The 14,329-nt window shown below is 51.7% G+C and overlaps 1 protein-coding gene and 1 non-coding gene across 4 annotated transcripts; one reads left to right on the plus strand and one right to left on the minus strand.

Annotated features, from left to right (window-relative positions):
• Nucleotides 1–3,108: 3,108 nt before the first annotated feature.
• On the minus strand, nt 3,109–13,921 carry KDF1 (keratinocyte differentiation factor 1). Of its 3 annotated transcripts, none has more exons than XR_006265154.1 (4): nt 13,759–13,837; nt 4,963–6,033; nt 4,215–4,378; nt 3,109–3,762 (listed from the first exon to the last, which is right to left on the minus strand). XR_006265154.1 is itself a non-coding variant. In XM_043445251.1 (4 exons), the coding sequence occupies exons 2-4, from the start codon at nt 5,999–6,001 to the stop codon at nt 3,680–3,682; spliced, it is 1,197 nt and encodes a 398-aa protein (XP_043301186.1). In that variant the 5' UTR covers nt 6,002–6,033; nt 13,821–13,921; the 3' UTR covers nt 3,109–3,679. The 3 variants fall into 3 exon arrangements, 2 of the variants coding, with proteins under 2 accessions (XP_043301186.1, XP_043301185.1); XM_043445251.1 differs by having other exon boundaries at nt 4,304–4,378; nt 13,821–13,921; XM_043445250.1 differs by having other exon boundaries at nt 4,304–4,378.
• Nucleotides 8,573–8,644, plus strand: TRNAC-ACA. The gene has a single exon. It is a non-coding gene; the product is annotated as a tRNA-Cys (tRNA).
• Nucleotides 13,922–14,329: the final 408 nt, after the last annotated feature.

Raw genomic sequence — 14,329 nt, forward strand, 5'->3', positions numbered from 1 at the left:
TTCCACTCGTGTCCTTTTTTCCTCTGGCCTTTCTCTGGGGTTCAGGCCTCTTAGGACTGCTGCTGGGGCCTGGGGGCTTGACTACGTACCCAGGTTCTGCCATGTGATCTGGAGCAAGTCCTTGCCCCACCCATGGTTCAGTTTCTCATTACTTAGAGGATTCAGATAAGGCTTTTAGTCTGTGTATGATTTTGAACAAAAGGGGTTACAGGCATCAAGCATATGTCAGATTCTCCAAGGGGCCCATGACTCAGCAGCACTTAAGACCAGCCTGACTTGATTCTGTTTTCATCTGAGACAGTTTCCCACTGCACTGGGTCTGTCCTCTAGTCCTGGAGCAAGTGTTTCTAAAACTCCACACTACTTCCCAGAGGCAGAGAGCAGCAAAGGCCAGGGGCACCGCCTAGGCCCCAGAAGGGCTGTGTGTGTGGTGGGGATCTGGCTGGGAAGGCAAGGGGACGGACGCCCAAAGGAGCCTGTTGTGTGTCTGACCTGGACCCTTGCAGATTTTAGGGCTTTTCAGAGTGAGCCTCCAAGGCCGTGCTAGGGCTGTAGAGCTGTTCTCTTTTGCCCCAGTCCAGCCACCAGAGCTGACCCTTGTCCCGCTTTGGCAGGAAGTACAGGTCACAGTGCAGAGCGCCATAGAGGTTATGGTAACAAGAGTGGGTTCACTTGCCCAGGGTGCTATGCCCTGTGAGCCACGGGTGGCCCCTGAATTTCTGGGACACAGCATATCTGTCCTTCTGGCATCTGAGAATAGCTTGTTAAAAACTTAAGCTATGCAGTATTTGACTTTGTTTATCAAACTTACAAATCCCTTTTTCTGGGAATGCCAGTAGTGGTTCCCAAGGCTGAGCTTGGATAATGGGGCTCAAAAAAAGCTTTGGCCCTAGAGGCCCATTTTCTAAGCTCTCAGATTGCTTCTTGGCAGGAAAGTTGTGACAAACCTAGACAGTGTATTAAGGATTAAAGACATCAGTTTGCTGACAAAGGTCCATATAGTCAAGGCCACATTCTTTCCAGTAGTCATGTATGGATGTGAGAGTGGGACCATAAAAAAGGCAGCAGAAGAACTGATGCGGTCAAACTCAGGTGCTGGAAATGACCCTTGAGAGGTCCCTTGGAAAGCAAGGAGATCAAAACAGTCAATCTTAAGGGAAATCAACTCTGAATATTCTCTAGAAGGGCTGATGCTGAAGCTCAAGTACTTTGGCCACCTGATGCAAATAGCTGACTCGCTGGAAAAGACCCTGATGCTGGGAAAGACTGAAGGCAGGAGGAGAAGGGGATGACACGGATGGTGTCACCGATTCAATGGACACGAACTTGGGCAAACTGGGATATGGTGAGGGACAGGGAGGCCTGTCCTGCTGCAGTCTGTGGGGTTGCACACAGTCATACACGACTTAGTGACTGAACAAGGGCCAAGGCTAAGGTGTAGGGGCGGTGCCTGACTCTCCTCTGTCCAGTGATATCCCAGAGCTCCAGTGACCCATGGTCATTTTCTTCACTTTTTTTTTGGTGGCCACACCATGTGTAATGGCATGTGGGATCTCAGCTCCCCGATCAGGGGTCTAACCCATGCCCCTTGTAGCGAAAGTGAAAGTTGCTCTGTCGTGTCTGACTCTTTGTGACCCCATGGACTGTAGCCTGCCAGGCGCCTCTGTCCGTGGAATTCTCCAGGCAAGAATGCTGGAGTGGGTTGCCATTCCCTTCTCCAGGGGATCTTCCTGACTCAGGGATCGAACCCAAGTCTCCCACTTTGCAGGCAGGTCCAGCCACCAGGGAAGCAGTGGAAGTGCAGAGTTCTAACTACTGGGCTGAGGGAATTCCTGGCCTGTGGTCATTTTCAATCACGGAGGGCCATGACCTGGATGGAACAGCAGAGCCTAAGGAGAGGGCCAGTTCTATCACTGGTACTGAGCCTGCAGTCATGGCCACAGGGACCATCCTGGGTGTCCAATAGGAAACTGAATAGACAAGTAGTGTGTCTAGTGAACTTTCCAAAGGTTGCCCATGAGGTCAGTAAAAAGGACGGTGGGGCGGCTGCAGGTGAAGTGGGGGCAGAGAGGGATCCCGGATACCTAGCTTTATCAGTCAGGACTTTGGTGGGCCTGTTCTGGTCTCACTGAGGACAAATACACCCCTGTGTGTGAGGAGTAGCAGGAGCCTTCTGAACCCTCACAGCTCAGTTGGTAAAGAATCCGTCTGCAATGCAGAAGACCCCGGTTTGATTCCTGGGTCGGGAAGATCCCCTGGAGAAGGGATAGGCTACCCACTCCAGTATTCTTGGGCTTCCCTTGTGGCTCAGTTAGTAAAGAATCCACCTGCAATGCGGGAGACCAGGGTTTGATCCCTGGGTTGGGAGGATCCCCTGGAAAAGGGAAAGGCTACCCACTCCAGTATTCTGGCCTGGAGAATTCCATGAACTATACAGTCCATGGGGTCGCAAAGAGTCGGACACGACTGAGCGACTTTCACTTTCACTTTTCTGAACCCAGCTGGGCTCTGATGTCCACATAGGGGATCTGACTTCTACCCCAAGCAGGTCAGTTTGCCAGCTTGGGGGCAAAAGTGCTAAGAGGCCAGCTTCTGGGTACAGAGCCACAGTTACTAGTATGTGACCCACTCAATTCCTTAACGCCTCTGATTCCCAGCCCCTGTGAAAGAATGATCCACCCCAGGACTGTTGGGAGAGCCAAGAAGACACCAGTGATGCTCAATGCTGTCAGCACCAGGGGGATGGAGGGAGCCCCAGGTCTGAGGCGGGCTGGGCGGGGGCTGACATGCACTCAGGGTGTGGAGAAACTGCAGGGATGGCCAGGAGCAGGCCCACCTGTGGGCAGTGAATTGGGGCAAAAGGCCTGCCTAGACGGACCTCTCAATCATGACAGAAGCTACTTAGTAAATCCTTCTAAGGTACAGATGCTGCACTTGTCTCGATCTCCTGGAACTCACCGTGATGAGTCAGAGATGGGCCTTACCGCTGTCAATTTAGCCTTCTGACCTCAACCCCACAGCACTAGGCCAGGCTGGATGCTCTGCGTGGTCTCCTGCCCCAGGCAGCAGTCAGGCAAATGCGACAGAAAGGACAGCATCATAGCCAAGATGAGCAGACAGATATCTATTAAGTTTGTACTATGGTCACATTAGTATGTAGAACACCAGCCAGGAACCTAACTGCTCAACAGAACATAACATGGAGTGGGCACTGCCCACAGAGTTCCAGACAGAGGTTCTGCCTGCCCTCAAACCCAATACATTTAAGACAAGCTTCTTTGAGCTGTTACCCGCTCTGTCCTGGGGAGGGGGAGGACTGTATGATAGATTATGGGTTGTATGTTACAGGGGGAGCATGTTATGGGGATGGAGTCAGGATTCAATCCCAGAAGTCCCCTCCTCAGCTTTTGCTTTCCATGACCCAGGCCTCCTGAAGACGGGGCAGGAAGGACAGGCCCAGGCAGGGGCCAGGCCAGCGGGGGACCCCAGGGGAACGGGGGCGCCACAGCCCAGTGAAATGCATGTGGCTCGGGAACCATTCAGCCAAGGCGGGAGGAGCCGGAGTGGGCACTGCTTCTGGGCTCACGGCCTTGCCTCCCACAAAGGGGGGCTCTGGTCCCTCTCCTCATGCTGTAGACTGTCCTCTCAGATGGGGAGGCAGCGCTGGGCCTGGCGAGGGTTAGCAGGTCACCTGGAGCAGCGGTGCCCCTGAAGAGTCTGTGTCGGTGCCCTGGAAGGATGAGTCGTGGCTGGCAGGGTATCCTGCGGGGGAAGGAAGGAGGAAACAGAGGCTCAGAGATGGGGAGGGGCTCATGCAAAGCCCTCGGGCAGGGAACAAGCTGCTGAGGAGAAACAGAGGGGGACTTGAGCTGGGTGGGTGAGCCACTTGGCAGCTTTGCCTCTCTCAACCCCAGTCTTGCTCCCTGTAAAGGGGAATGACCCTGCTTCCAGGGGCTTGTGAAAGCCAGGAAGATAGCAGTAGAAACCACACAGGGTGCCTGTCCAGCTCCAGTGGGTGCCCACCTCCCCCGCCCTCCACTTTCCTCTCCAGTGACCAGGGTTTCCATTCAGGCTCTGGGCACCTGCCTGCCTCCTGGCTCAGGGGCATCCCCCTGAATCTCTCCCAGCAGAATCTTTGAGCCAGCCTGCAGGACAGGGATAGGGTAAGAGGCTGCTCGGGCCTCTCCTCCCTTTCTGATCCCATCCTCACCCACCCCAGGAGGAAGCTGGGAGAGGGGCAGGTTGGGGGCCGCGAGGGCTGTCCCCTCTCCTCTCCGCACTCCTCATCACGTCGGGACCAAACCTGGGGCTCCATAGGGTCTCAGCTTCCTGGCAATGGCATCTGCGGTCGTCTCCTGGGAGATCTGCACTGTGAGTTCTAGGGAGGGAACACGAGGGGCAGTGGTCATTATCACGTCCTTTCAATCTCACTCCCCACTTATTAGCCCTGGGCTGGGTTAGAGAAACATCGTGTGTGTGTGTGTGTGTGTGTGTGTGTGTGTGTGTGTGTGTGTGTGTAGAAACGAAGTTTAAAAAATGACACGGAGTGTGTGTGTGTACATGCACTGGGTTACAGAAACATCGTGTGTGTGTGTGTGTGTGTGTGTGTGTGTAGAGAAATGATGTTTAAAAAGCGACACAGAGGGGGTGTGTGTGTGTGTCTGTCTGTCTGTACAATGGTGGATGGGGGGTTTGGTTAGGCCAGCACAGGTCAGAGGTCCAAATTCATATGGGTACCTGGGTCCTGTTAACCAGACTAGCTCGCTAGGCCTGGAAGCCCCTCTGGCAGGTAGCAGCAGGGGACAGAAGGAGCCTGTGAGGGGATGCAGAGGACCGGAGAACCAGAAGGAGGAAAAGCTGGGACCAGCTGAGGGGTGGATCTACAGCGTCCAAAGAGCCCAGTGTAACCCTCCCTAGCCAAAGCCTCCTCCATCCCGCCCCTCGGCGTGGCACCCCACCTACCATCCTGGCTGAGCCCTGAGCCCACCATGGTCTCGTGGCCGCTGTCTGGGGCGGTGGCAGCTGGGGCGGCCGCCCGGCTTGAGCGCCCCTCTGCCGTCTGCGGGCGGGCGCGGCTCTTGCGGGTACTGATGCGAATGATGCCGCGCACCAGGCGGCCCTCAGCGTCCTGCTCATCCAGGTGGTAGTCCTGGGTGATGCTGCTGATAAGGTCCGAGATCTTACTGGTCTTCTCCAGGAACACAGTGTCTGAGGTGCACTTGGCCAGCTCGTCGATCTGGTGTACGCTGAACAGCTCTGTCAGCTTCTTGAAGATGAGCACGTCGATCTCTCGGCTGGACATGGAGCCACTGCCTATCTCGGGCAGGTCCAGGTCCGACTCGTGGAAGGAGTAGTACTCCTCGGAGCCCCGGGGACTGCTGGCGAGGGTGCTGGGCAGGCTGTGCCGCATGGGCGGGGGGTCAGCCAGCGGCTCCTTGCAGCAGGAGTCCGCGTCGGGGGCGGGGGAGGTGGCGCTGCGGTAAGGGTACACTGGGATGCCTTTGAGCTTGACGTCGGGGTAGCTGAAGCTGCTCCCCATGGCCGACTTGAGCCGCTGGCCATCCCGCCGGCTGGGAGGCGCATGGTCAGGGCTGGGGGGCACGCCGTTGTGTTCCTTGACCCAGCTGGCTTCGGCGGCCCCTTCAGGGGAGTCCCCCGAGGACAAGCAGGGGCTGCAGCCCCGCGCACAGGCCCCGTAGCGCTGGAGGCAGTCCCGGCAGCGGCGGAAGCAGAAGGCCGCCCGGCACCAGTCCCACACCCAGGGTCGCCAGAGCAGGCAGCAGGCAGGGGGCTCGGGAGTCTGCTCGGCAGAGCCAGAGATGAAGGTAAGGCTCTCGGGCCCGTGGTGCCCGGGGTCCTTGGGGTCTGGCCTGCGGGTGCGGCGGCTCGGTGGGGCCCGGGATGGCTCATCGTAGGTCTCCAGGCATAGCTCTGCTGGCCGCTCCCACGGTCCCAAGCGTGGGGGCCCGGATGATGGGCGGGGGTGTCCGGGGCGGGGCATGGCTCACTGCATCGTCCGCTGTAGCCAGACGCCTGTGAGGGAGAGGCCGGGAGGGAGACAGGGTCAGAGGCTGGGGCACGTGCCTGCGCTGGGACCTAAGGAGCTTCGGACTTCTGGCTTCTGAGGTCTGTGATGTGGATGGGCCCAAGGATGCCCATGAACCCCGTCCCCTTGCTTCCCCAAAGAGGAAATTCTCTCTGTGCTCTAACCTATATGTCAAAACCTCCTGGGACTTCACATCCACTGGGATGGCAACTATTAAAAACAGAAAATGACAAGCCCTGGAGACGATATGGAGAGGGTGGAACCTTTGTGTATTGCTGGTGGGAATGGAGAGTGGTATAGCTACTCTGGAAAACAGTGTGGAGCTTCCTCAGAAAGTTAAACATAAAATTATCATATAATCCAGCAATATCACTTCTGGGTTACACCCAAAAGGATGGAAAACAGGCACTCAAACAGATATTTGTATACCGATGTTCACAGCAGCATTATTCACAATAGGTAGAGATGGAAACCACCCAAGTGTCCACTGATGGATGAATGAATTAAAAAAAAAAAAAAGCTATAGACTCTCAATGGAATATTATTCAGCCCTGAAAAGGAATGAAATTCTGATACATGCTATAACAAGGAACAATTGGTTCAAAATTGAGAACGGAGTACAACAAGGTTGTATATTGTCACCCTGTTTATTTAACTTATATGCAGAGTGTGTGGTAGCCTGCCAGGCTCCTCTGTCCATGGAATTTTTCCAGCAAGAGTACTGTAGTGGGTTGCCATTGCCTCCTTCAGGGGATGTTCTTGACCCAGGGATTGAATCCACATCTCCTGCATTAGCAGGTGGATTCTTTACCACTGCTGGATGAATAACAAGCTGAAATCAAGATTGCTGGGGGAAATATCAAAAAGCTCAGATATGCAGTTGATACCACTCTAATGGCAGAAAGTGAAAAGGGACTGAAGAGCCTCTTGATGAAGGTGAAAGAGGAGAATGAAAAAGCTGGCTTAAAACTCAACACTCGAAACACTAAGATCATGGCATCTAGTCCCATCACTTCATTGGCAAATAGAAGGGAAAAAGTGGAAGCAGTGACAAATTTCATTTTCTTGGACTCCAAAAGCACCGTGGACAGTGACTGCAGCCATGAAATTAAAAGTTGCATGCTCTTTGGAAGGAAAGCTATAACAAACCTAGACAGCATATTAAAAAGCAGAGACATCACTTTGCAGACAAAGGTCTGTATAGTCAAAGTTTTGTTTCCAGTAGTCATGTATGGATGTGGGAGTTGGACCACAAAGAAAGCTGAGCACTGAAGAACTGGTAACTGTGAATTGTGGTGCTGGAGAAGACTCTTGAGAGTTCCTCGGACTGCAAGGAGATCAAACCAGTCAATCTTAAAGGATATCAGTCCTGAATATTTATTGGAAGGACTGATGCTGAAGCTGAAGCTCCAGTATTTTGGCCACTTGATGCGAAGAATCAACTCACTGGAAAAGACTCTAATGCTAAAGGCAAAAGGAGAAGGGGGCTGCAGAGGGTTAGATGATTAGATAGCATCACCAACTCAGTGGACATGAATCTGAGCAAACTCTGGGAGATAGTGAAGGACAGGGGAGCTTGGAGTACTGCAGTCCATGAGGTTGCAAAGAGTCAGACATGACTTAGCAACTAAACAACAAATAACGTAGATGAGCCTTGAGACATTATGCTAGGTGAAATAAGCGTGACACAAAAGAACAAATATTTTATGGTCCCACTTATATGAAATATCTAGAACAGTAAAAAAATGGTACACTGGTAGTTGCTGGAAGCAGGGGGAGAGTGGGAAGTTATTATATAATGGGCAGAGTTTCAGTTTGGGAAAATGAAAACGTTCTGGAGATGGACAGTAGCGATGGTTACACAACAATGTGAATGTATTTAATGTCACATACAGGACTGTAACATCAAAACCACTTAAAAATTAAAATGGTATATTTTATGTTAGGCATATTTTACCACATAAGAAGAAAAAGCTCCTGGGATCTCACTTTTGGGGTAATGGTCTCCCTGAGTGTCTTCCTACCATTGGTAAGCCCACCAGGACAGAGCCTGAGGCTGCTCAACAAATGCCTTTCCATCTGACTTGCTACAGAACCTGATCCTCACCACCTTCCCTTTCTTCCCCTCCTCCTTCAGATCAGACTTGGGAATCAACAGGTCCCCTGTCCATGTTTCAGTATGACTCAGACTGGCTCTCCTATCAACATTTAACATCAAGCACTGTATTTTGCTGCCTTTGATTAGACAAGAAAGTAAGCCTCAAAATGCATCTTCTTTTCCTTTTTGACTTGGCTGCTAGCAAGCTCAGATTTCACTGAACCTGGCCCTGTGTTAGGCACAGTAGAACCAAACATGAATGACCTATAGATGCTATTCCTGTGATTCACACATGTTTTGTAGGGAAAACAGATGCTTAAAAGCTGGAACACATAGGATATACGCAGCATTATAGGAGAAAATAACTCTGCCTGTGGGAACATTACGTCGTGATATATTTGGAAAGGTCCCTGATCACATGGAGGACTTCCCTGGTGGCTCAGATGGTAAAGCGTCTGCCTACAATGCAGGAGACCCAGGTTCAATCCCTGGGTCGGGAAGATCTCCTGGAGAAGGAAATGGCAACCTACCCCAGTACTCTTGCCTGGAAAATCCCATGGATGGAGGAGCTTGGTGGGCTACAGTCCATGGGGTAGCAAAGAGTCGGACATGACTGAGTGACTTCATGTTCTTTCTGTCTTTCTGACCACACGGAAGGGTTTGCTGGGCAGTAACTATCCTTGGCCTAGATTTTCTGAGACATTAATCTTTTACTAGTGCGCTAGAACTGGTGATGTGAGGGGAACTGGGACTGAACATCAGGCTATCTGTATTCCAGTCCCAGTTCTGGCTTTAATAGGTGATGTGCTTTGGGCAGATCAATGCTGCCTCCCTACACACAGCTGCCATCATCTCTCACCCAGATAATATCAAGGCCCCCATTCTGGCCACCTCTATTCCCTTCTACTTACTACAGCCAGTGACAATTTAAAAAGCAGCAACAATGACAACAAACACGAACCTGGAGGAACTAGGCAGACACCACTTTAATCAAGTGATCAAAGTTAACATTATTAATAATGGGACAAACCGACAGGTTGTGTCTCCTGGTACTAAGTGCTAAAAAGGATACAGCATCGCTTATGGAGTATTCCTGCCAAAAATGTATAACCTGAACGTAATCATGAAAAGACATCAGACAAGTGCAAATTAAGGGACATGATAAGTAAATGGAATGTGAGATCCTGGATTGAATCCTGGATCAATAGGAGAAACTGGATAATTGGTAAAATTTAAAACTAGACGGCATATTATTTAATACTATTATGTTCACGTTAAATCACCAATGTTAAATTAAGTGTGAAATAAGACAATGTTCTTATTCTTAGGCAGTGTACACTGAAGCATTTAGGGGTAAAGACTCATGATGTCTGCAACCTAATCTCAAAGTGTTCCTCCCAAAAGAGAAGGTATGTGTTGACAGAGAAAGGGAGGGAATGTTAGCTGTGATGAATGCGGATGAGGAGGATACAGGAGTTCTTTATTCCTGCAACTCTTCAACCCATTCCCCCAGCTCCACACAGCGCTCCTTCTCCAAGGACTCTCCAGAACCTCAAGTCAGATGGGAGCCCCTCCCCGCACAGCATTCTGCTTGGCTCTGGGTCAGCTGAGTTGGCCTTGAACCCACTGTTTGAAGATAAGCCTATATGACCCAAGGGGACAGGGACTGTGTCTGAGTCCTTTCTGCATCAGCGTCCAGAACAGGGTTGGTACAGTAAGTACTTCGGGAGACTGACACATTCTGTCTGACCTCTGGGTAGAACCAGGACCATTAGGTAGAAAAAGAAAGGACTTAGGCTCCAGGCTGACTGGAGTGGGGGAAACAGCAGTCTGGTGAGGGTAAGGTGAAGTCCCCCTCCAAAGGTTCCCAAACTGAAACTGTAATAGGTGGCTTGAAAGTCCTCCCTCACAGTCCAGGGAGGCAAGTGGTTAAAAACCCTCTGCCTTGTCCTGAGCAATGCTGGGGTGGGTATGGATTTATTCATTCACTCAATTAATGAATATTTACTGAGAGCCTACTGTGTGGCAGACACTTCTAAATTCTGTGGATGAAGTGGTAAAATAGACAAAATTTCCTAACCTCAGGAGTTTGATTCTGGTGAAAGAGTTAATTATTGATAGCTTACATTGTTCTCAACGCTTAAATGTACTCAACCAATTAATTCTCAGAACCCTATTTGTAGGTATTATTGTTGTTATACTGAAGCAAAGAGAGGTTAAATAAATTGTCAAAGCCACACATCTGTTTGAATGCAAGTGGCCCGCTTCGACTCATATGCCACCCCATCTATTATTTGAGAGTAAGGGGGCAGTCAGAGTGGTCAGCTGCCAACTCCATGGATGAACCTGTGCCCAGGAGTGCTTGCATAGGGAGAGCCTTGAGTCTTGGGCTTAGCCCTTGGATCAAGAGGGTAGGCATATCTACCCTGTTTGAACTACACTGAACTCTGGGGTACCCAGGATTTGTAAGAACAAGAGGTTACTATTCATGGTTTCAATTACTGTCTTCTCTACCTCCAAGGTTTTAGGAGTTGTCAAAGCTAGTGGAGGTGACAGAATTCCAGCTGAGCTATTTCAAATCCTAAAAGATGATGCTGTGAAAGTGCTGCACTCAATATGGCAACAAATTTGGAAAACTCAGAAGTAGCCACAGGACTGGAAAAGGTCAGTTTTCATTCCAATCCCAAAGAAGGGCAATGCCAAAGAATGCTCAAACTACCGCACAATTGCACTCATTTCACATGCTAGCAAGGTAAAGCTCAAAATCCTTAGGCTAGGCTTCAACAATATATGAACTGAGAACTTCCAGATGTACAAGCCGGGCTTGGGAAAGGCAGAGGAACAAGAGATCAAATTGCCAACATCCATTGGATCATAGAAAAAGCAAGGGAATTCCAGAAAAACATCTACTTCTCCTTCATTGACTATGCTAAAGCCTTTGACTGTGTGGATCACAACAAACTGTGGAAAGTTCTTAAAGAGATGGGACTACCAGACCACCTTACCTGCCTCTTGAGAAATCTCTATGCAGGTCAAGAAACAACAGTTAGAACTGGACATGGAACAACAGACTTGTTCCAAACTGGGAAAGGAGATCGTCAAGGCTGTGTATTGTCACCCTGCTTATTTAACTTAGATGCAGAGTACATCATGGGAAATGCTGGGCTGGATAAAGCTCAAGCTGGAATCAAGACTGCCAAGAGAAATGTCAATGATCTCAGATACGTAGATGACACCACCCCTATGGGAGAAAGCAAAGAGGAACTAAACAGCTTCTTGATGAAGGTGAAAGAGGAGAGTAAAAAATTTGGTTTAAAACTCAACCAGGAATTCCCTGGCAGTCTGGTAGTTAAGACTTCGCCTTCCAATACAGGAGGTGTGGGTTCGATCCCTGGTCAGGGAGCTAAGATCCCTCATGCCTCAAAAAACCAAACCATAAAACATAAACAATACTGTAACAAATTCAATTAAGAAAAAAAAAAAAAAACCCTCAACATTCACAAAACTAATATCATGGCATTTGGTCCTATCACTTCATGGCAAATAGATGGGGGAAAAAATGGAAACAGTGACAGACTCTATTTTCTTGGCCTTCAAAATCACTGTGGACAGTGACGGCAGCCATGAAATTAAAAGACGCTTGCTCCTTGGAAGGAAAGCTATGACAAACCTAGATGACATATTAAAAAGCAGAGACGTCACTTTGCCAACAAAGGTCCGTATAGTCAAAGCTATGGTTTTTCCACTAGTTATGTATGGATGTGAGAGTTGGACCATAAAGAAGGCTGATCGCTAAAGAATTGATGCTTTTGAATTATGGTGTTGGAGAAGACTCTTGAGAGTCCCTTGGACAGCAAGATCAAACCAGGTCAATCCTAAAGGAAATCAACCTTGAATATTCACTGGAAAGAGTGATGCTGATACTGAAGCTCCAATACTTTGGCCATCTGGTTCGAAGAGCTGACTCATTGGAAAACACTTTGATGCTGGGAAAGATTGAGGGCAGGAGAAGAGGACGACAGAGGATGAGATGGTTGGATGGCATCGCCAAATCAATGGACATGAGTTTGAGCAAATTCCAGGAGATCGTGAAGGACAGGGAAGCCTGGTGTGATTCAGTCCATGGGGTTGCAAAGAGTTGGCCATGACTGAGTAACTGAACACCACCACCACCATTCATTAAATTCATCCAACAAATATTTACTGAGCACCTACCATGTGCCCAACACTGTGCTAAATGGGCCAGAAACAGGCTCCAGCTCAAGAGGATTTTTGCTTTATTTAAGCGCTCATAATTGCCCTGTAAGTATTATATCTCCACTTTACAGATCAGGACTCTGAAGCTCAGAGAGGTGAAGTGACTTGCCCAGAGACACCTAGGTGGGAGGGAATGGAGCTGGATTTGTACTGCGGTCTGTCAGACTCTAGAGCCCCTGTACTTTATTCTACACAGCACATCTAGGAGGGAGGGTGGGATGGAGGAAAAGGGGATAAGACCTGGGGTAAGGACAGTGCCTGGCTTCAGTTTCCCACTTCTTTCTAGACCCTGAACCCTCCTGAAGTCAATCTTAGTCCATTTTGTCCTGGCTATGTCTCCCTCTTGCTGCTTTTGCCCCCACCTCCAAAATCCTAGGGACACCAGTCTCTTGCTTCAGCAGGGGCTCCTGCTGTGCCTGGGGTAAGACTCCTGGCCTCAGTTTTCTCATCTTTAACAAGGGGAGAGCGGAATACCTTCAGGGGCCACCTTCAGGTTTAAATGAGATATTGCTTTTAGGGCCTTAGAGCTTGTGCCTGGCACCTGGGAGGGGCTGGGTCTCTGGGCACCCCAAGGCACTGCAGGGATCCTCCTCAGGGTCAGAAGCCCCCAGACCCTGGCACGCCCTCCCCAAACTTCTAATTGGGGCTCTCCCACTCCCTCTTAGTCCCTGAGAACACACACATTGGAGGTCTCTCTCCGTTCCATCCCCTTCCTCCAAAGGTGACCAGGAGAGGCCCGGCCGCACTAGCCCAGCTGCGTCTGGCACACCCGACCGGCCGAGAGGGGCCCCCCAGCCTTGTTCACCAAAACAGCCGTCGACTCGCGTGCCTGGGCATCTGTGCACCCTTGATCTCCGGCCCCAAAGTCTCAGCCCCCCGTTTCCCGGCCCCTCGGGCACCTAGTCCTGGGGACAAGGGAGAACCAGATCCCGGCTCTGCGGCTCGGGCTAGCACAGCCCCTACACCAGCGGTGCCCTCGGGGCAAGCACCACCCTCTCCGGCTGCAGGGGCCCTCCGCCCGCGGGAGGATCCAGCCTGTAGACACAGCCCCTCGGGCTGTGCATGGCCCCCTCTCCCCGCGCGCCCCCGCCTCCCCAGCAAGCACGGCTCCCACCTCAAGCCAGAGCCACCCTAAGGGCGAACCCGGCCCCCTCACCCCCAGTCTGCCCGCCCAGCCTAGGCGCCCGCTCAGGCCGCTCCCTGGCCGGGCCCGGCCCGCGCACCCCGGAAGTGGGAGGGTGGCCCCGGAGGAACCGGCCCCGGGACCCTCGCCCGCCCGGCTGTAGCCTCGGGAGGGGGGTCTTCCCACACTGGTGCCGCCCTGATTCGCGCCCCCTCGGGCCCTCGCGGGGCTTACCTGTCCCGCCAGGTGAGCCGCCTCCAGCTCGGCCCCTCCCCCCGCCCCCCCTCGCTGCTCACCTGGGGCGCAGGTGAGCGTCTCGCGGGAGCGGTGCACGGGCCGCCGCTGGGGACACACTTCCTGCCTCCGCGAAGCGCCTCCGCCGCGCACCTGGGCCGAGGCCCCGCCCCGGGAGCTGGGCGGGCAAGTCGGCCGGGCTCTGGCGCTTGACCTGCGGACTTGGAACGCAGCGCTCCGCCTAGTCCGGTTAAATGAGGCCTGGCGGGCACGGTGGACAGACGATGGGCTCAGTCTTCTTTTCTGTTAAATGGGCAGATGGTCCTAGCAGTCCACCAGCCAGGCCTTAAACGCTCAGCCCAAAGGGCATGTCTCCAGAGACGCCTTCCTTTTGGCCTGCGTGCTAACTCGCTTCAGTCGTGTCCAAGTCTGCAACCCAGTGTACTGTAACCCGCCAGGCTCCTCTGAAAATGGGATTCTCCAGGCAAGAATACTGGAGTGGGTTGCCATGCCCTTTTCCAGGGGATCTTCCCAACCCAGGAATCGAACCCACATCTTTTACGTCTCTTGC

Source organism: Cervus canadensis, chromosome 24 (assembly GCF_019320065.1).
Source record: "Cervus canadensis isolate Bull #8, Minnesota chromosome 24, ASM1932006v1, whole genome shotgun sequence".
In the NCBI taxonomy this organism is placed as follows: domain Eukaryota; kingdom Metazoa; phylum Chordata; class Mammalia; order Artiodactyla; family Cervidae; genus Cervus; species Cervus canadensis.

Coding starts and splice junctions, on each gene's coding strand:
- KDF1 (XM_043445251.1), bottom strand. CDS start 6,001: ATGCCCCGCCCCGGACACCCCCGCCCATCATCCGGGCCCCCACGCTTG. Junction 4,379..4,962: donor CTCAGGGCTCAGCCAGGATG/GTAGGTGGGGTG, acceptor TTCCCTCCCTAG/AACTCACAGTGCAGATCTCC. Junction 3,763..4,303: donor GAGACCCTATGGAGCCCCAG/GTTTGGTCCCGA, acceptor CTTCCCCCGCAG/GATACCCTGCCAGCCACGAC.